The following is a 21,307-nucleotide window of genomic DNA, read 5'->3' as shown; positions in this document are numbered from 1 at the left end:
TCAATAAGCTTCTCAAATTATGACATTTTTCTTGTTCTTTCTAGCTGATAACCGCCCACTGCCCAGACTTTACATGGAAGTGTATTGTGAAACTAAAATACACTCTGTCTACTTCTAAAGGGATTACGTACGTTAATACCTACGGTAAAGTAAAACAAAAGTAAAAGCTACAAATACTTTTATTCCAAAAAATATTCGAATACATCATTTGATTTTATTACAAATGTGACATATTAATTATTGATCCAACATATATACACAAGTTTAATATGGACTGTTACCGTAAAACAGCCCTGTAATAGTGACAAGGTAGCAAATTAACGCAACTGTAAAAATCGTCACACGGGTTTCATATAATTCATCAACACATTTTTTGGCACAGTTACTGTATTTGATATAAAAAATCATGATGTAGTGTAGTTCTAGCGAAACCACTGTAGACGTTGTGGGTAGGATCTCAGCGCATCCCCAGGGTACAACAGTTTCGATAGCACTTAGCACACTAGTAATATGGAACTTACTGGAAACTTCATAGTAAAAATATTAAGTAAAATCATAAATAAGTGTACATACTTCATGGATTCATTAAAAAATATTAGTCAAGTCTTAAAACAATAAATTGCAACGTGGAAAATATCAATATCTAAAATCGGTTATTAATTCATTGAATAAAGTTAACTTAAAAGTCATAAAATAGGAACAAACACGTGAATAGCTTAATAAATAAAAATATTTTTAACGATTGCGTTTACATCATTTCATATATTTCCATAAAAATTGTTGATTAATATAATAAACGGGCCGAAAATAGTAAAAAATAAAAGGCTTTTGTACGAAAACATTTCTGAACATCATGTGTCATTATTTTAACTCAATTGTCAAAATGACAGTTGACAGTTTTAACTAAATTCATATATAGGTACAATGTTACATTAAATATTTATATTTGTTATAATATCAAACCCAAATATCTTTGGTAACAATTATTTTGTACTTTAAAAGTTAATATAATAAAAAAGTAATATTTATATATGTAACTGACGTAAGATCATAGAACACGGAAAAAAATCGAAAAAAGGAGACTTCAGAATGGAATTGCACAAAGGAAAACTCGTATGGAATGATTTCAACTAGAAAATATTAATCGGAATATACATGTAGAAAAATAAATAAAATTACATACACACAAATGTCATCTCTGGTAGAATCGTCTTTGAAGATATAACCTAAAAACTGATCGTAAGGAATGGTGAATGAAGTAAACAATTATAATTCATATTAGCAATTACTTAAGTGCAATTTTCAATATTTCTCTTGCTCTTTATTACACTTAAAACTTAACATAACTAAAATAATCGATTTTGAGTAAATTACAACAAAATTTATCATAATTTTTAAAATGAAATCTTTACTCATGTGATACAATAAAATAACAAGTAATAAAAATTTAAAAATAATATTCACAATTACGAACCCGAAAATTTTAAATTTAAATTATAGAAGGCGTAGGCATAAATTTTTTCTTCATTTCACCATCACCAATTATTGCAAGTGATCTTGTATTTTAATTAATTCATTAAATCAAGGCTGTCTTACTGGCAAGATAACTAAATCAAATGTCAAATCTAATTCTACATGTACTTACAATATATCACATTATTTTCCATTAACATTCACTAAGGACTAGGTTATTACTTGCCATAATGTAAAATATTATATGTTGAAAGTAATACAGTTTGAAACAATTATACATCATGAAAATAAAATATTGTATAATTGTAAATATTTCATTGCACTTATTCAAAATCATAAATCATAAACATCCAAAAAATGTCAAATACTCAAAAATTCAAAGAAATCTTTAATGATAAGAAACATTTTAAAAAAATTGTACTTAAAGGGCACAAAATATACACACTTCATTGTTCCAGAAAGATATTTGAAACCAGCTCCATATTAATAATACATCAACTGTTGACTTTGTGAAGTCGTATTTTTACATTTACGACTAATGCTATCAAAGAACATATAGATAGATTAAAGGGACAGCAAATAACATTACAAATATAAATATATTTATATTAGTAATATTAATCAAGATAACAACAAACATCAAATGATCACCCCTGTATAACGGTCTCAGTTTCAATGGTGTATTTAAAGATAGTTGATATTAATAAACACAAAATTTACATATAATAATATAAGAATATTAAACTTAAATATTAATGCTAACGGAATATTCAATGCTAATATCAACAAAGTAAACTAATGGTACCATTATCGCTTCCCAAAAGCAGGAGGCGATTAAGTGGCAACACTGACATACAAGTAAGGACACCTTTGAAAGTGTCCGAACGGAGTTTAGTACTAGAGAAGCAAGCTTCCTGGTCTAGGGATGTGTGGACTCCAATGCGGTTATTTGTCGTACCTGAGATAAGTTCGTTGTAGTATACGGAGAGGCAATGCACTGGTTCGGTACTCCCCCTAAACAAGTTGATTTATTTTAAAACACTGTTTTTAATCATTTAAATTAATGTCTTCAAAACAAGGATAATATATAAATTATATTACAGTTAGTCCATCTACTAACAATAAGTAATTATAACATGCCAAAAAATTTTATTTTAAATTGTATTTCTTTAAATTTGGTTTTAACTGAACTCTACTCAGCGAAAGGAATATTCTCAACAATTTTCAAATCTGAGCTTTATGGTATGGAAATGGAATGGAAATCTATTATATGTATATAGAAATAGATTGCTCCTGAGGGAATGATTTTAGGTGCTATAAATGGACAAACTATCGTATATTCGCTAACTTACTTGAGATGTGCAATTAACTCGCCATCGTCCACACGCCATAGAGCTGTGACCTGATCGAGACCGGAACTTAGCAGCCTGTGCTCATCCACAGCCGCTAAGCGTAGTACCTGAATAACGATAAAAACAATATATATATGTATATATATACACACATATATGTATGTACTCTAATCCTCTTCCATATCTTATACATGAAAAGACCATTACATGCAATTTTATATATTAAAATAACCTTAAAGGGTTTGTTTCAATGCAATTAAAAATATATGAACTTATGGGTCATGGATACTAATGAGGTATACTTCTATGTAACTAGAAGTACAGTACCCAGTGATAAATATTGCAACATGGAACTTTAGAAAGCAACATCGGCTAATTTCGGCTTCTTTTGATAATTATTCTTACTCTTTGTATAAACTACACCAATTTTTCTACAAGCGGTGTGGCTTTACGTTGGGGTAAAATAAAATAAAAAAAATATTTTACACAAACTAAATGATACTTGTTTTAACAGCTCCTAATAGATATCGGACTGTCTGTATTCGTACGACAGAGATAACGTTCTACGAAGTCGAAATTAGCCGATTGTCTCTTTCCAAAGATCAATGTGCAATATTTATCGTCGGGTATTGTATACGTGTGTGGACGCGTGTTAAGTCCTACCTCGGCGTCATGTGCTCGCCAGGCGGCTAAGGGACGTCCGCTCCGCATGTCCAGTACGGCCACGTGGCCGCCAGCCAACCCACATGCCACCCAAGCGCCCGACGCACATATGCACATGCAACGAATGAACGTAGTCGCGGTCGTAGCCAACTGTAAACAAAATTTGTTAACACGTTAGGAAATCTACCAGTCTCGAAACGTATCATTAATGTATATCATCATCATATCAACCGATAAGACCACCACTCCAAGGCACAGGCATCTAGGATTTATTTATTTATTTTTATTAATATCCATACAGGACCATTTAAAACTACGGTACTATCTCTAGTGATTTCACTGTCATTTATAGTGATTAAAATAACATTTATAGTCATTGCACTATCATTTGTAGCGAGTGTACTATCATTTATAGCGATTATACTATCATTTGTAGTGGTTGTACTATCATTTGTAGTAATTGTACTACTATCATTAACAGTGAATGTACTATCTATAGTGTTTTCATTATCATTTATAATTATCGTTTTATCATTTACATTGACTATACTATCATTAATAGTAATTGTACTATATATTGTGATTGTACTACAGATAGTGATTGCAATACCTATAGTGATTGTACGACCTATAGTGAATGTACTACCATTTATAGTAGTAGTACCTACAAGACGGGAATATCAAAATAAGTCTACCATAGGTAGAAATTAATATAATGAATTTTTGACCAGAATATACCTTCAGCTCGTATGATGAGTATGGTGCTCTGGCGTCCACTAGACGCAAAGTCGCATCTGTGGTGGCAGCCACCACCACTGTAGAAGGCCCGGGCAGAGTGCGTACAATGCTGACCGCCGACTTTATGTTGTCCAACTAAAAATATATTGATTTACACATCATCATTTCACATCATTTTTATTACGTTACAATATCAAAAAAGGGCTTGCATCAAACCAAATAGTTCTGTATCTGCAAAACTTGAACCTGCGGGTCTTTGTGCATTAATTATATAGAATTGCCACTGTTCACAAGTTTACCAATGATTGGCAGCAGCGTTCTCTGCATACCAGTATTATGGTGGCGTGGTATTCCATGCTGCGATCGCCAACTAGCCTGCCAAGCGTAGTGATTATGGTATATCTTCCCATTGATAACTTTGAGCGAGGCCTATGCATGGCACGCCCATGTACTCTAAATCCCATAGTTCTTTTTGTTTATTTATGTTTCTAACTAGTTGAAAACTACCCTTTAAATTCTTAGTAATAATAAATTGAAATAAATATGCATAAATAACCAATCTCTGTTGAGAATAATTATATACATACATACCTGTGATACAACGGTCTCCATAAAAGGGTCCCAAATGTGAACAACGGAGTCGGTAGAAACAGCCAAGCGGAGTGACTCCAAGAAAGTTAGCGACAGAACGCCCTTTTTATGCCCCGTGTAAGTCCAATTACACTGGCTTGTAGCATTCCCATCTCCCTGGTGGACAATATAATAGTCATTTTATTATAAAATAAAAAATATATTCACTACCGTATGAAAATTTTAAAAATAATATTTCCATGCAGTACACAATACAGAACTGGTGACCAATAGAGCCTTAAGGTTTTGGAGTAGGGACCATGAACAGGCAAGTGCAGTGTCGGTTGTTTAACACTGAAATGAAGATGATGTAACGAAAATTAATTCAGTGTTACTCAATTTATTAGTTTAAAATATATTTAACGGCAGATTATTATTATTATTAAAAATTTTGTCATGTGAACCCTTATGGCATTTAGGTATATTTGGCCAGCTCATAAAATTTACTAAGCTTAAAATTGTTGAAACTAATTAATAATTAATAAACTTTAATGCGTATGGACAATACAGTTTAATTATTTTTTTTTAAATGATTACTTTCTTCATAGGTATGCAAGTAACAACTAATGTATGTTTTTACAGCGATTGAAACCAATTATAAATTTGGAACATGTTAATAATACAATATAGATTAAGTGATACCTATGAAATCGTTTCTGGCAATTTATAGTTTTCTTTTAAAATTTAAGAATAAAACAAAATTATTTTTTTATTCCTTTTATACCTGTAAAGTTTCATAAAAATTAATCTATTTGGTAAAAATCATATTCATAGAGACATTTATAGTGAAACCCGGTATATCTGAGAACGTAATATAGTCATTTATATGAGGGTGACTATACAGGATGATTAGTTATAGGTGTAAAAGCGAGTGAATTTATAGATCATTTGTCAGCAAGCAAACTCTGAACCTTTTAAATCGTACTATGTTGTCATTATTTTTTTTCCTAAACTATTAATTTGAAGATAAAATGTACCACCATACATTGAATGACAGGAAATGAGCTATTCTTTCACCCCGTATTCTTGACACATAATAATAAATAATCTCTTGTGGCATGTATGCTGACCTGATTCCTCAATGACCACAGCTTGACAGTCTTATCCTTGGAGCCACTCATGAAGCTGTTCTCGTTGTCAAGGCAGTGTATGGACTTGACTGAGTGAGTGTGTCCCAGGAAAGTCTGAAGCTTTATTTGTTTCAAGTTAAAGCGTGCATCCTTGTCTGGGCGTCCGATTTCGTGTTCCCAATAGATCAACCAGTCGCCACGAAGATGTCTAACATGGAAATACAAATTTATAGCTTACATTATTATCAATCATAGACCAATACACTTTCAACACTGTAATAAAAAATAGTTGTGTAAATTAACATATATAGAAAAAATTAAAATAAATTAGTACGTTCATAATACTTTTTTTTTTCATAATAAAATACATAACCTAAAGTTATATTGCATACAGTAAAAAGAAAAATTGTATGGGAAATCATAGTGTTATATATACAGTGCTACTGAAACCACTGTACCGCTCCTTGGAAAAGCGCGCCAACGCGAGCGACAAAGAAAAAAGATCATGACTTGAAAATCCAGATCAAGAATTAGAGAAAACATTATTTTTTGAACAATTTTACTTTCTTTTACCAATAATTACGTAATTCGAAATGATATCACCAATCTCAGAAATAAGGCCAACGATAATGTTATATAAGAAAAAACATATATCAATTTTTTGCCTGTATCATCTGTTTGCTTTTTATGTCCCATTGATGTATAATAAGAAGTAAATTACCAACTAAATAGATACAACGTAAATAAATTGGATAGATGATAGGAATAATTGTCCAATCGTTTTAGTTCTTAAATTAAAAAAAAAAAACCTAAACCATAGCAATCTATGTAAAAATAAATTACAGAATAATTTACTAGATTTTATTTTATGTTGATACAAAGAGCAGTGAACTAAAATAATCGAGGTCAGCTTTAGAGAGCGGCTCTCTACTGAACATAGTTCCCTTTTTAACTTTATTAATTTCTAGAAGTAATATTGAAAATGGAGTTGGCACATGACTAACACTTTAAACCCTTTTTTCTTAAAATATTACCAATAGAGAAACATCTATTGTTTTAGCTATTTATTCTCTACATTTAGCGGCAATATCTTCTACAACTTTAGTTCTTGTTTTTCAGTGTTACCACTCTCATAACCAAATTAGGCTAGGGTTAGTGTCTTTTCGCCACAAACACTTACCTATCGCCTTTCACACTATTTCCCATCTTATAAGCGACGGCGTCAAAACCGCAGCCCTGGGTGTTTGCGCTGTCCTCCGAGTCCATCACGACGTCTATCCTGTTACCAACCAGCGTGACATTGGAGCCGAAACTGTTGGAGCCGGACAAGTGATCCACTTCACCCCTGGTCGGTGTGACCACTGGCTTACGACTGATGGACTCGTCGCTGAATGAAGATTGAACGCGTTTCTCTTGGCGGTTAATGTGTAGAGGTGAACTGAAAAAACATTATTTTTAATTCACTCGCAACCTATAGGGCACAGGTTTTGTCTCATAGATTACTTTCACGATTTAGTTGGTCACGATGGACATCCAAGTGCAACCACTGGACTCCTGAGGGTACACCTGGACCACATTGGGAACTAAGGCCATTACCATGAGATGAAAACAACTTTATTAAAATTAAATAAAAAATGTTATAAAATATTATATAAAAAATTATCAAATTGTACATCTTTCATGAACATAATTTGAAAATTGAAAATGAAACACATTTTTATTTTTCCTTCTTATAAATTATACATATAAAGACATTCTTTTAAATAAATCTAGTACAAATTTATTACCCTATATTGTTTATAAATTGTATTATTTTATTTAACATATATGATTTAAAAAAAAAAAACTAAATAATCCACAAGGAAAAACAACAAAAATATTTCTAAAGGACAGTGTAGATGTATATTCTTTTTCTGACATTAATAATGACATGAGAAGCAAATTTAAGTCCCAATTTTAAGTCTCTCACGGCAATAGAGATCCTAGGATGACGAAATCATGACAAAACTCTAAAATGTTAACTACGTTAAAAAAAAGTATCAAGTCAAGACCTCATATCCTTTCAAATTTATAACATATAAAAATAAGTATTTTCGAAGATATTGCAAGGAGTAATATTTTGGTATGTTATACAGGATGATTGGTTATAGGTGCAAAAGCGTAAAAGAACTGAACGTATAGCTCATTTGTCAGCAGAAAGCATAAAAGCACTTATTTCTAATCACCGATATAAAGTGATCACTCTGAAACATGTTATATTTTTTTTTTAACGAAATGCGACAAGCCAATAACTTCAGGCTGTAGAAAGTCTGCAGGGACAGATAGTAAACAATGATTAATTTCAAGTTTCATTACGTCAATTATCATTTCTGAAACTCGCTGATTTTCGAATAGGGTTTACCATGCACCGCCGCATAAGAGTTGTACATTCACCGTTTTAAAGTTTTTAGATCTATAACCAACCATCCTGTAGATATCTTACCTAATAGAATGCATCTGCTTGTACTTCTGACAGAGCGCGCGTACAGTGTCATTATTCTTCAGACAACGATCCAGACTTTCCGTGCCCAAAAACCTCGCGAATGTTGTATAAGCTCGATACGCCAACTCTTCGTCGAACACCATTAAAAGTTCTTCTTGTGCCTGGATAATTTATGTTCATTATACGAAAAATGTGTTTAAAGTGATGACATGTATTTGAGAAATGATCGTTTAAGAAAGGTCTTATAAAAAGACACGAGTTCACCGAGAGAGCAATGAAGACGGCTATGTTCGGAGCTTCGATGAAAGATTAAATTAGAAATGACAAAATCAGCAAAAGAACTAAGAAAAGAACAAGCAAAAGAACTACAATCGCTAACGTAACCCGAAGAATTGCTTCTCACAAGTGGTAGTGGACGGGAAACGCCCGTGCAGTCCGAACTGTCAGACACGGCGTGGGTAGACCGTCCACTAGGTGGACCGAAGATATAGTCAAGGTCTGTATACAAGAACTATACCTTGCAGTGGGCGTCTCTCGGCTGATATGATAATGAAGATTATACAACTGTTTGTAGTCAATCTAGGTCGCAAGAAGTCGCTGGATGCGCCCATGTTTGGGGAAAGCCTATGCCTTGCAGTGGGCATTGTAAATCGTAAAAGTATCATAGCCATCGTAACAATATACATACTTTTACTCGATAGTGTATCAGTCGAAAAGAATCGATACTTACTCGTATCGATATTTTTATAAATTTAGAATGAAATATTTTTTTAACGAATACAGTTCATTCAATTCTCGACTAAATTATGATTGAATAAAAGATTTTATTTAATAATTTATGGAAAAATATCGGTTTTGTAGTACTCGTTTAAAAATACGAAACGATTGCATAGTTAAGTAGATTTATTCTTTTATACGATACGAGTACTTTTAACCTATATTTTTTGAACCAGACTTTCACTGATGTCCAAAGGGCTTTTGGTAATTCCGCGAGTTTAAGCTTCTACGTACTGCAATCTCAGTACCCTAGTATTCCAGCCTTGGCGGCTACATACTACGATTCCACCAAATTGTGAAGCCGCCGAGCTGAGATTGCTTCGGCTAACGCTTTTTTGGAGTAATTGGCTCAAGGGCCTCCACGAGACCTCGGCTTCGGCTTTCATTTGTCGATAATACCATTATAGCATTCCAATCCAAGGCGTACGAAAGGGCAATTGACCGACTGCTACTCGATACATAATTTCAAAGTATCGATACTGAAGTACTAGTACTGTTTCATCAATAGTTATAATAGTAACATTCTTATAAACCAAATTTTCCTCCTGTCAGGTATCGTGACCGCTTAGATTAGTTCTAGCAAATGATATAGAGTAGTAAGAGCTCACTGATAAACCAGCGGCATCATGATGCTCGACAGGATCTGGTGGGGAGCAGGCCAGCTCCGGCAGATCAGCGCGTACAACCCTCCCGTCCCGTACCGCCCACTCCGCTGTGCTGCCATCGCGGCAGATCTCTAGAAACCCTTCCAACTTCTCCCCACTTTCCTGCTCTGTGACCTATGAAACACCAATGATACAAAAGTATAGTTATCTAACGTTCACGTGAGTACCTCTGGCTTATATAAAAAGCAAACGCAAAGTGAGTGCGAAAATATTACAACTTTGGCTCATTAATCGCAAATTGAAATAACCAAGCGAAAACAACTGCGATAGTGCTGCCTCTGCAGTATAATCGATGAACTAAAAAGTGTATTCTCGTGACAGAGACTAAAGAAAACACGTATTTTTCTTATTGCCTATTGATTTTAATAGCAAAGCGAGAGTCATCTGCGACCCAAAGTAATGTCAAACTTGAGATTACTTTTTCATCGATTTGTTTATCGATTATAAATGTTTATACGAGTATAACGTTTCACTTCAGTTATAGTTAATTTATTTCTTGTTTTATAACAATCGCTGGTTTTCATAGACTGTATACAATTCAACACACATATCTAACATAAATATTAACATATATAAAAGCCACAAAATTGGCCACCACGGCCACAATAATTTTAAGAATTAAATTATTTTTGTAATGGAAGTGCGTGTGTAGTTTTACCTTTTCGCCATTAATGTCATCTTGTTTTGGCCAGTTTTCCACTTTTCCGGTCGCTTTATCGAAGGCCAAGAAAAATCTAGAAAAATACCAAACATTCATTATACTTCTAAATACATCAATACAGTTTCTTTAGACGTAATACACCACTTATACTAATATCAAATATATTACCACGTAACTCGTTCCACACTATTACTACACACTATTGCTGTCTGTGTTTATTTTTATGTTATGACTGTAATTTTTGTAACCATGAATAAACCTATATATTTCTTTTCCGACGCGCCTATAACAGTGTTGGCTGTAAATTTTTTTTAATAATACATCCCACTATTTCAGAGGGCAATCAATAGTGCGCTGGTACTTATAGAAATGGATGCAGTGGTTTACGGACCACCTTCTATTATACCGGAGGTTGGTAAAACTGCTGTCCAAAAGTTTCAAACACAACATTGTTATTGATCAAAGAGACATTTTTGTATAAACATAAACTTGCATTGTTAAGATATTGTGTTGTAAATAAAAAGTCACCAGAAGTCGTTGGGTGCGAGTAGCGTAAGACTGGTCTGCAAGCCTAAGCCAAAAATAGATTTGGGTGTATTTCCTATCTATTTTTTTACGTAATATCTAAATTATGTCTACTTGCCGTGTCTCCTTAGACTTATTTATTTTGTGAGCTTTTTTGGAGGACTTAAGAAAAACTAAACGACAAATATGTAACATTTACCTTTGTAATGCGGGGACGCAGAGATGCCTCCTGCTCATCTCAGGGCCGATGCGGAGAGCCAGAGCATGCAGTGCGTCTAGCAGCTTGCGTGCCAGCGAGCTGCGTGCAGCGGCACCGCTCGGGTACGAGCAGCGCGTCGTCGACGCCAGCCGCAACGACGGTTGAAGGATCGACTTTAAGAACGTATCCTGTCGACAATTGCAATGGCATTGTTACCTAAATTATTTACACAGCCTTCGTATAAATACGTATTCAGATGATACGTATCAGTGTCAATATTTTATATGAAAATTTAAAGTTTTTTTTTTGTAATTTTTTATTCAGCCAGGTCGTATATACTGACACGTTAATATATATAATAGCCTACAAAAACTTAATCAGGTTCTTAAACACTTTCTCAAATATCCTTACCTTTAATCCAGTAAGTCGAAAACACAAATTTAAAAAAAATACACTAAAATATTCACTGGGCATATTAAAAATATACCAATAGACACCCTGTAATCTACATATATTATATAATCATTAGTACGTGTATAAAAGACGTTTTTATCTTCTCTGTGTTTTTATCTTTGTTATTATTTTATTTTCTCATTTTGATTTTCTTTTTTCTTCTCTTTTATAATATTTACTTATTTCACCTACCTTCATTAATTTATCCCTGTACTGATCAAGCGGTTAACTGGTACAAAATGCTTTCGGCATTAAATTCGCCCTTATACATACACTGTATAAAAAGTGTTAGTTAAATAATCTGTTTAAACATTTTAAACAGTAAAATACAGTAAAAGTTTCAACTATAATTGTCAGCTTAAATTAAATTTACTTTAGTTCAAGCGCCACCTATTGAGAATACCTAAAAACAAACTCAGTGGATTTGTAATTTTTTTGTCAATATATGTATCTAACTATTCTGCTAAGCGACGCACGAGTCAATAGTCCTACCATTAATAATTTTAGTTGTGTGTAGGATGTCGACTTGGAAAAGAAGATGAGATTGTCGAGAAGAAAAACAGATGGTACAACGATCGATATTAATAGAAGTGCGCAAGAAATTATTTTTATGGTTGTTATCTTGTTATTCTTCCGTCAATATTACTCGGAGACGTTTTGCAGCTTAGTGTATTTCTTAAGATTACTTCTCTTTTTTCAGAACAACTAAAATTAAAAATTAAAAAAAAATTCTAAAGAGGTTATTCTAAATTATATTAGTAGTGGAAAGATATACCTGCAGCTGTTCCATAACCTTGACATCGGACATGTAGGGTAGGAGGTACTTGAGCAGCTGCAAGCAAGCTACCACACCGCCCTCTAGCGGCGCGGACAGACGACGCCGGCAGGATGCAATCAGCTCGCCCATGTGCGGTAAGTACTGGAACATTATCAGCTGCTCCCCGTACATCGCTAGAAATGCAACCAATATACAGAGTGTTTAATTGTAGATGTAAAAGCTTTAAACGGCTGAGTGTATAATATAGCGAATATTATACATTCATTACCGTACACTACACTAATAAATATCACAATAATGTAGAAAAAAATCATGTTCAAAATTCGGAATCCTGCGTAGTAAAATCAATTATTATTTACTATCTATTCCTGCAGACTTCGTACTGACAGAGGTTATTGGCCTGACGCATTCCAAAAACACAAAAATAATTCATTTAACATATTTCAGAGTGATCACTTTATACCGGTTTATTGAAAGTAGGTGTAGAGTTTTAAGACTTTTTGCTGATATGTGAGCTATACCACCTTAAAGTTGATACACCTATAACTTTTTATATATACATACGTGTCCAGTGACAAGTACGTCTCCACTTGTGGTTTTAATATACAAATTTGCTGTTAATAAACATAAATATAATAAATAGCCCAATGGAAATATTGTAAGAAAAAGTTTTTTCAAAATTCGGTTTAATAATTAATAAATAAACTTGAACGCATGTGCTTCTATTGCCTCTCCAAACAGATTCATCATCGATCATCGATCGAGATTCATTCATTTCGTCTCACTTAGCTAGTTTTTTTTATTTAACTCTGATAGCATAAATATATACTCGGATGGCATCTTGTATCATTCCTCTTTAAAAAAATGTAACTTGATCTCATAACGATCATTGAAAAAAAAACATTTTTTTAAAGTAAAGTTAGTTGATTTTTTTTAATGTAAAGAAGGCTTAATAATTTTGACTATCGAAAAATTATTACCACTTGGATATATCGATATTTTAAATAGATTTTTTACCAAATTCACAATGTTGTACTGTTTTATAAATAATAGTTAAAAAGATTCACTTACCTACAATAGACGTAAGACATTTGATGACTTTCATAGCGTTCCTGTCTCCGACGACTTTGCTGTTCACCACAGATATCTCATCAAACTCGTCCTTCTGTTCACCATCCCAAAGTGCTAAGTTCTCTTTACCAATATAACATAAAGTAAGCATTTTGAGCAGATTCCGAGTGATGTACCGACACGTCAACACCGGTCCTAACCTGTGAGCCAGCCATATTAAACTTTCTGAACTCATATCTGATATTTTACATGAATTTGATTCGTTATAAACTTTCGGATCATCGTCTTTCTTAACGTTTGTATCGTCCACAGCTAAACCGTTATCTTCGGCTGTTTGTAAATTCATTTCCAAATCTATTTCTTCTGATTTGGAATCCTCGTCGGCAAAATGCAAGTAACTTGTGAACATAGGACGCTGAGGAACTTCAGATGCAGGAGAATTAGATGGTTTGATTGGGGTTTCCGAAATTAAATCGCTGTTTTCACTCTTCACTCCTTGATTACTAGGTTCTTTATTGCTTGATTGATTTAAACTCGGCGTGAAAAATCTCGAGTTACCAGCGACTGGCGAAAAGTATTCTGATGATGGTGATGGAGTGTGTACTGCATTTGGTTCTTTAGCTTGGTTTGATTCTATGGAACTGGTAGGAGATTTGCTTCGGTTGCCACGTTGCGAATTAATTTCTTTATCAGTTTCAAAGTGAAACAGTTCATTTTCACTTCTACTGTCTACGTCTTTTTCTTTTAAAACCTCATTGACTTCTGCAATTGTTCGTTCAATGTTTGGTGTTACAACGTGTTCAGAACCGTAAGATGTATCGGGAGAGAACATATCTGACGTAGTTGATAAAGCATTTTTAACATTGTCATCTGAATACCTTGGTTTTTTGTTTGCCATTGAACGATTGCGGCAAAGGTGACCCGGTGACCCTACGTCCGCACAAACATCTTTGTATCCGCCTACTGCTTCAACTAAGTGTTGAGTAAAATTGTCTAGGAAACACTGTAAGCCCATTCTGACTATCAATTGTAAAAGAAAAATATTATGATAGAGTTTTACGAACTTGTGTTTTTTGGCAATCCTTCCATTTGTTGTGGAATCTATGTCGGTCACTTTATGTTGATCTGTTTTATCGTCGACGTAGTCATCATCATCGTACAAATTCAAAATATACTTTAAGAGTTTTTTTCTTGTGTCGGCTGGTCCCAGGGCTTTGCTAACAGTGTCGAACAAATACCAAGCGGCCAAAACTGAAGTATTTTTGTTCTCCAATAATTCTATATAATGTAAAAGGAATATATCCAACACATCGAATTGATTTACCGAATTGATTTGTTCAAGAAGAACTGCTAAATGAGTGACGCATACTTGAATTTTACCTTCGGCGATTCTTTGGTTGAAGTACAGCTTGGTTTTATCGACATTCTGATATTTCTCGCATTGAATACCATCACATTCATACATGTACAATAAGTTTAGTTCGTTGCTTGTCAGTTCGTATTCGTGTAGTGTACTTAAGAGATTGTACAGAACGTTAAAGCTTTGAGGAAAAGGTATTAAATGTTGCATTAGTAATGGCTGAAGCAACTGCGCTGGCGTGGGTGGAGGCAATCCCTTATCTGTGATAGCTACTCTCTTCGTATCCTCGTCTTTGGGTATCAATTCACTTTTGTAACTAAGACTCGGTGGCTGAACGTTGAGAAGCAACGAAACAATACTGCTAACACATTTTGGCAACGAACTAAAGTTATATTTCAATACAGTTCGACAAATATTGTATCTCTCCATAAAGTTGTCGCTGTTGGTCCGCAATGGACGCATATGTGTGTGTAAAAATATTTCCACTATTAAACACCCAATAACCAGCATATCTTGATGCCTACTCTCTGTTACAAACTGTTTGTATATCGCAGCATCTGTTGTATATCTCGTGTTAAACATCCTGTTTTTCCTCTCTTTCAAAACGTTGTCCAAATGGCCGTCTTGAGTAAACTTCTTCAGATATCCTTGATCGTATGAAGCAAGAAACATGTGGTTAGTGAAGGCTGTTTCATCTGACTTTTCCTTCGTTTTGTTAATGTTCTCTTTAGAGTCCTTCTGTGCTGAATACAGGTTTAATTTGGGTGTATTTTCAGATGAATTCTTCGTATCTTCTGCTTTACTGAAAAAGCATTTAGTTCTGAAATTGTCCAAGGTCTCTAAAGCCTGGATTGAGGCGGCCGGATTGAATTCTTTCGGTAGGTATATAACTCCTTTGCCTAATTCCGAACGTTGTACTTTATAGTGCCTTGAATGTGAGGAAGCTCTGCCCTCAGTGGGTACACTGTCGTCAGCACATTCTTGAGTTTTAGATAGAGATCGAGCTCTACTGCTGCTCTTATGTCGCGAGCGAACACGTTGTGAGGGTACGTGTAACCGCGATATATGTTGGGGCAGACTGCTCGACTCTTCTTCTTCGTCCGACATTTCATCTGAACTATCGTTTTTTACAATTTTTTCTGTAACATATAATTTTAATAACTGGTTGATCAAAAGTCATATCATAAACTACATCGATTTTATTTTATATTTATTATGTAAATTGAAATATACTAATCTTACTAAATCGACTATACTAAAACAAAAAAAAAAAAACAAAGTTTTGTAATTCCTCAAACAGCCAACTCGTTATGTAAAATTCTGTTTTGCCCGCTCACCCTTTGAACCTTTTGGCCTGACTTACACTGCTATCCAAATGACATTTACAAATACCACGGGTTGCGCGAGGGCAGGGCGTAGAGGGCGCTTAACATAAAAACTCTTTTAAATTAGCGTAGTTTGGGAGGGCTACCAGGATAGCTCCAGCTAATTTCAAAATACAAATTCAAGATATTTTTATTCAAGTTGACATTTACGTGTACTTTTCTACTGTCAATTATTTTAACATTATAAGTACTTATTACTTATACTACTACCATCGGCTCGGAATCTGATCTGCAGAAAAAACCACGTAATTTGTCAACAAATCAAGTTCTACGCTATAATAACATTTATTTAACGAGATACTTGTAATTATAGATTTAAAAAATTAGAAAAAACTAAGGAAAGGAAGCTATGTTATCCTCGATTATATTGCCCGTTTAGGCTCTAAAATATCATGGGGTTAAGTCTAAACTATACTTACTAGAGTTCGGAGTGGTCCAACGTAGTCGGATTGGCGCAGGGGGCGGGGCACGTGACCGGCGTGCGGGGTGAGGGGCACAAAACAACTGCACTGACGCACCTCGGCGCACTTGCGAGTGATTGTCCACTAATGAAAGGCACACGTTTTTTGCCTTCACAGCTGCCGACCCTGATAGTCTAAACAGTCATTTAAAAAAAAAAAGAAACTCATACAATACTTTACGAGTAGATAACGAGGTTTAGGTGAAAACTTACTTATAGCCAAAAGTTATGTCAATCCAGTGGTGCAGATTTTCAGACACATGTGTACTCTCTAATGCTTCTCTATGCTTTGTTATAAAGTCTTCAGCGCATGTCGCCCAGGAAGGCAGGCCTAAATCCTGCAATAAAACACGAGCATTCGTTTAAAGGCGCGCTAAATCGCTTTCAGCATTTAAAAACGGTAAAAGAGCACTTCCTGGGCCTCTAAAACAGGATATTTTGTAGTAGTAATAAACGGTACACATACACACACACAAAACAAATATGTATTATAAATATCAGGGGTTGTCAACCTTTTTCAAAGCAAGTGCCAATGAAAAATACGTACATACATATACATACACTGTATAAATGTATACATATAAATTTATATATAGTGGTTAAGAAGAAAGTTACTTTTCGCTATGAAATAATTGCATGTCCTTTTTAAACAAGAGAGAAGTCATGTGCCCTAACAGAAAAATATAAATAGTCATTAAATAGTTATTATTAAAAACTATCGATGATTTTGAATTTTTTAAATAGATTTGTGTAAAACATGTAAGTATTAGAAATATAAGTAAATATAATAGTATAAGTGAATATAATATAATAGCATACATGTAAGAATTGAATCATGAATGAGAGAGTACACAGACAAACAAAAGTAACCAAAATCGCCCAACAAATTGAAAAGTTGAAGTGGCAGTGCAGGCCACACGTTTCTGGAGTGGAAACCACAGCCCTGCAAGCGCAGCGTAGGATATCCCACCCAAAAGGAGTACAGACGAGCTTGTTAGGGTCATCAGAAGACCCAGATAAAGACTATTTACAATTGGTAATATTGGAAATTTATATGAAGTTTATGTTTAGCAATGATCTTCCTAAGCCAAGTAAATATGATAATTATGAAGAATTAAATTTAAAATTTAAAGGTACTAAAGCTCAGTGTATTATTACCGGCAAATCCTCATGAATACTCTTAAAGACAGAGGAGTCCATGTAAAATTCCGGAATACATTCATCTGGAGTCCATTCCTGCATGCGTTGGATTGAACCAGGGTATTCCGCTGGCACCCATTTATTACGGACATATTTACACAAAACTTCCTTAGGTGTCCTGCAATTATTAAGACAGATGATATATATTTCAAGGATATATTTCAAGGTCACGAAGGCAGAGATGTCACACAAGTTTGTGTTACCAACCAGTATGTACCCCACAATTTTAAATGGGTTGTTACCATGTTATCTAATCATTTTCCAATAGAAAAAATATTCAAGGTAACTAACAATGATAAAATAACATAGAGAAATACATATATATAATAACATTAAATAGCTATTTCTAAGATCCCTACATTACAAAGTGCAAGGTAAACTATAGAATACAAAGTTACTGTTATCACTGTTTACTTTGCACAACAATATTGAACTGGAATGATAAGGAGAAGATTAATTGTTCCACATTTAATAATATGTTTAAGTGTAAACTGCTTTGTATTTAAAATTTAAAGTGTTAATAGCATATACAGGTTGATTGGTTATATGCGTAAAAGCTTTAAAGGGCTGAATGTATAGCTCATTTGTTGGCTATTAATGTTATTAATTTATGGTACAAACTTTCCTACAATCAATGGTTTCTGAAATAATAAATAATGTAGTAAGAAAAAGTGTTTGCAAAATGTAGATTACTACATAATAATATTAATTATTTTTACTATCTGTTCCTGCTGACTTTGTACTGCCAGAAGTTATCATCTTCTAGTTTTCCAATATAAAAAAAAATAATAATTTTAACATATTTCAGAGTGATCATTTTAGACACTGATGGAAGAAAGCATAAAAGCTTTAATAAGGATTTATATAATATACCAATCACTGTGTAACTATATTTAAATATTGCTTTTTATTGTTTCATTATGACAATAGTATGTATGTTAATTGAATTGTATCAAGAAAATCAAAAATTGTATGTAATGTGGAGAAAACTTCTAAACATTTTTATATGAACAACATTCCAATATTACCTGCGAGCCAAATATACATAACAAGTGATATCAGATAATGCATCTGAAACATGGTGGGGGATTTGACCATTAGCACTGGTTACATCATAAGTCATATCAAGCTGCCTGTCACCTTTGTTCAACCTGTACTTGGATTTAGTGAGGTCTCGCCAATTTCTTCCTAAAACAATATTTGTTTTAAATGAGCATTTACTCCTGTATAAGAACAATATGCATATAATTTTAAAGTAAATTTACATTATTATAATACTAGGCTGAAGAGTGATACCTACATAAATTGGAAGGCAAAAGAAATGAAAATAAGATAATAGTTGTACACAATTTATTTATTTCAAAACCTTAGCTTACTATACCACTCACTCAGCTGAACAAATTACTTGTCCAACATGCCAAATCAAATGCTTAGTACTATAACCAAATTCTAATAATAAAAAAGAACATTTAGACTTACCACATCTGGAAGCAAAATCTGTAACCCAAGGCACCATAAAATGTGCTTGAGGATCATTGGGACTCCGTCCAGCTAATTTGTTCAGATAAAGAAGATAATCTAAATTTGAAATTTTTCCTCTCACCCATAGCATGCACAACTTTTCTAAATTAACTGCATCATCCTGCCTATTTTCTTCTTCTTTTCTCAACTTTAGGTTTTGATTAGTTACTGTTCCACATTGCTTGTTTCTATTATATTCATATATAAGGGAATTATCCAAACAATGAATATTGTTTGTTATAGGAGGAATAACTTGTAGCCAGAGATTTTCAGACAAATAAATGTCTTGTAATCTAAGCTTACCCAGACTAAGACCCCTATCGCAGATAGTTTTTGAAACATTTAACAATTGGTACACAATGAACAGCCCACGGGCATAGGTTTTATCTATTAAGTTTGGACTAAAATTAAGGCAATCTAATAGATTATTTTCATAATGACCTCTGTACAATATAAAATAGTTATTGTCTGTCTCTAAGGTAATCATAGCCGCAAGTAAATTTACATGAGTTTCATATGATTTTGAAATATGTTTATTAGGTATCACATCTTTGTACTCATTCAATTTAGTGTCATTTCTTATTCTTACAATGTTACAGCCATATAATCTCAAAATCACTTCAGACAAGAGCTGATCATGCTCTAGAAGGTTGACTAATGAGGTATCCTTACTACTTTCATTATTTTGACAATATTTTTTGTATGATTCCTTCCATAAATTCCTTTGATTCGTTTGAGAAATACATTGGAGTAAATGTGTAAAAGACAGTGGTGTTTCAGCAATTTCATTTAATTTGTATCTAGGCAATGGTAAAACCTTCGAACATTTCTTATTTATCACCTACAAAAAATTGTTTATTTAAAAAAAACAATTGTTAATCAAACTAGTCTATTAAATTTATGTAAATTATAAACGTACCCTTATAAATATTTTTCGCCACGGATAAGGAACACTTTCACCTGATTGTAACGCAACATCAATATTATTCACAGAATTATCAAATTCTAAATTTTTTAACCATTTCTTTAACCAATTACTATGTACAATTACAGCGAACAAATTTGAGGTGCTAGTAGGGAATACATTTTTACTACTTATATCTAATTCCTTAATTATATTATCCATATCCTTCTATACTTGATCCTTTGTTTTGTTTTCTTACAAGCGAGGTTACTAATGTAATCGTAAATTTGACATTTACTAGTATGACAGATCGATTCATAAATACCATATAAGAAGTATAGTTTTCCATCGCTTGTAAAGAATTTTGCAAATATTTTCAAACTAATCTTTTTAAAATAATGATAAATTTTATTTAAACAAAATATTTTTATATAGATCTTCGAGGTAACTATCAAAAAATAAAAAATTATGGTAACACGTGGCCCACATACTTACCTTTGGAAAACAGGAGAACTTAAGATAGTGACGGTTACTAGAAAATATTACAAGCTTCTTTAGATGGTATAACCAGTGCAGCTGGAAAATAAACTATAATATTTAAATAAAATTGACCTCAACAATCTCATGTGACAATGATAGGGGTAAAGAGCCTATTTTTTTAGGCGAGTTCATCGAAGTAAATCAATTCATTTCAAGTAAAATGTTATACTACAATTATTAATTATTTTAAACATCAGCAAATTTCGTCTAAACGAGAGCGACGTTAGAGAGAACGTTCAATGATATTTATTTTTAATCTTTATAAATAAAATTCAGCCTCCGTTTTTTGAAATAAATTCGACTTTGTCTTTGCAAACCTATCGTTCAATAATGATGGTTGGTATATGGTTCCATCATGAATTCCAGTGAATTTTACCTAGACAGAATTCATACCTGCACC

The 21,307-nt window shown here is 33.4% G+C and overlaps 1 protein-coding gene across 1 annotated transcript; it reads right to left on the bottom strand.

Annotated features, from left to right (window-relative positions):
- Positions 1 to 1,945: 1,945 nt before the first annotated feature.
- Wdr81 (WD repeat domain 81) lies at positions 1,946 to 20,589 on the bottom strand. Its single transcript, XM_068775564.1, has 19 exons — positions 20,383 to 20,589; positions 19,422 to 20,304; positions 18,971 to 19,130; positions 17,901 to 18,060; positions 16,956 to 17,080; positions 16,702 to 16,877; positions 13,538 to 16,036; positions 12,464 to 12,639; positions 11,236 to 11,423; positions 10,509 to 10,584; positions 9,794 to 9,964; positions 8,409 to 8,569; positions 7,107 to 7,364; positions 5,927 to 6,134; positions 4,818 to 4,973; positions 4,227 to 4,361; positions 3,489 to 3,638; positions 2,826 to 2,932; positions 1,946 to 2,487 (listed from the first exon to the last, which is right to left on the bottom strand). Exons 1-19 carry the CDS (start codon positions 20,587 to 20,589, stop codon positions 2,256 to 2,258), a joined length of 6,228 nt encoding a protein of 2,075 aa, XP_068631665.1. The 3' UTR covers positions 1,946 to 2,255.
- Between the last annotated feature and the right edge of the window lie 718 nt (positions 20,590 to 21,307).

The sequence above is a fragment of the Battus philenor genome, unplaced genomic scaffold, assembly GCF_028537555.1.
Source record: "Battus philenor isolate CCGP_79_NKW_IND1 unplaced genomic scaffold, ilBatPhil1.0.hap1 SCAF_9, whole genome shotgun sequence".
Lineage (NCBI taxonomy): Eukaryota > Metazoa > Arthropoda > Insecta > Lepidoptera > Papilionidae > Battus > Battus philenor.
This window is presented reverse-complemented; position numbering and strand designations above follow the sequence as displayed.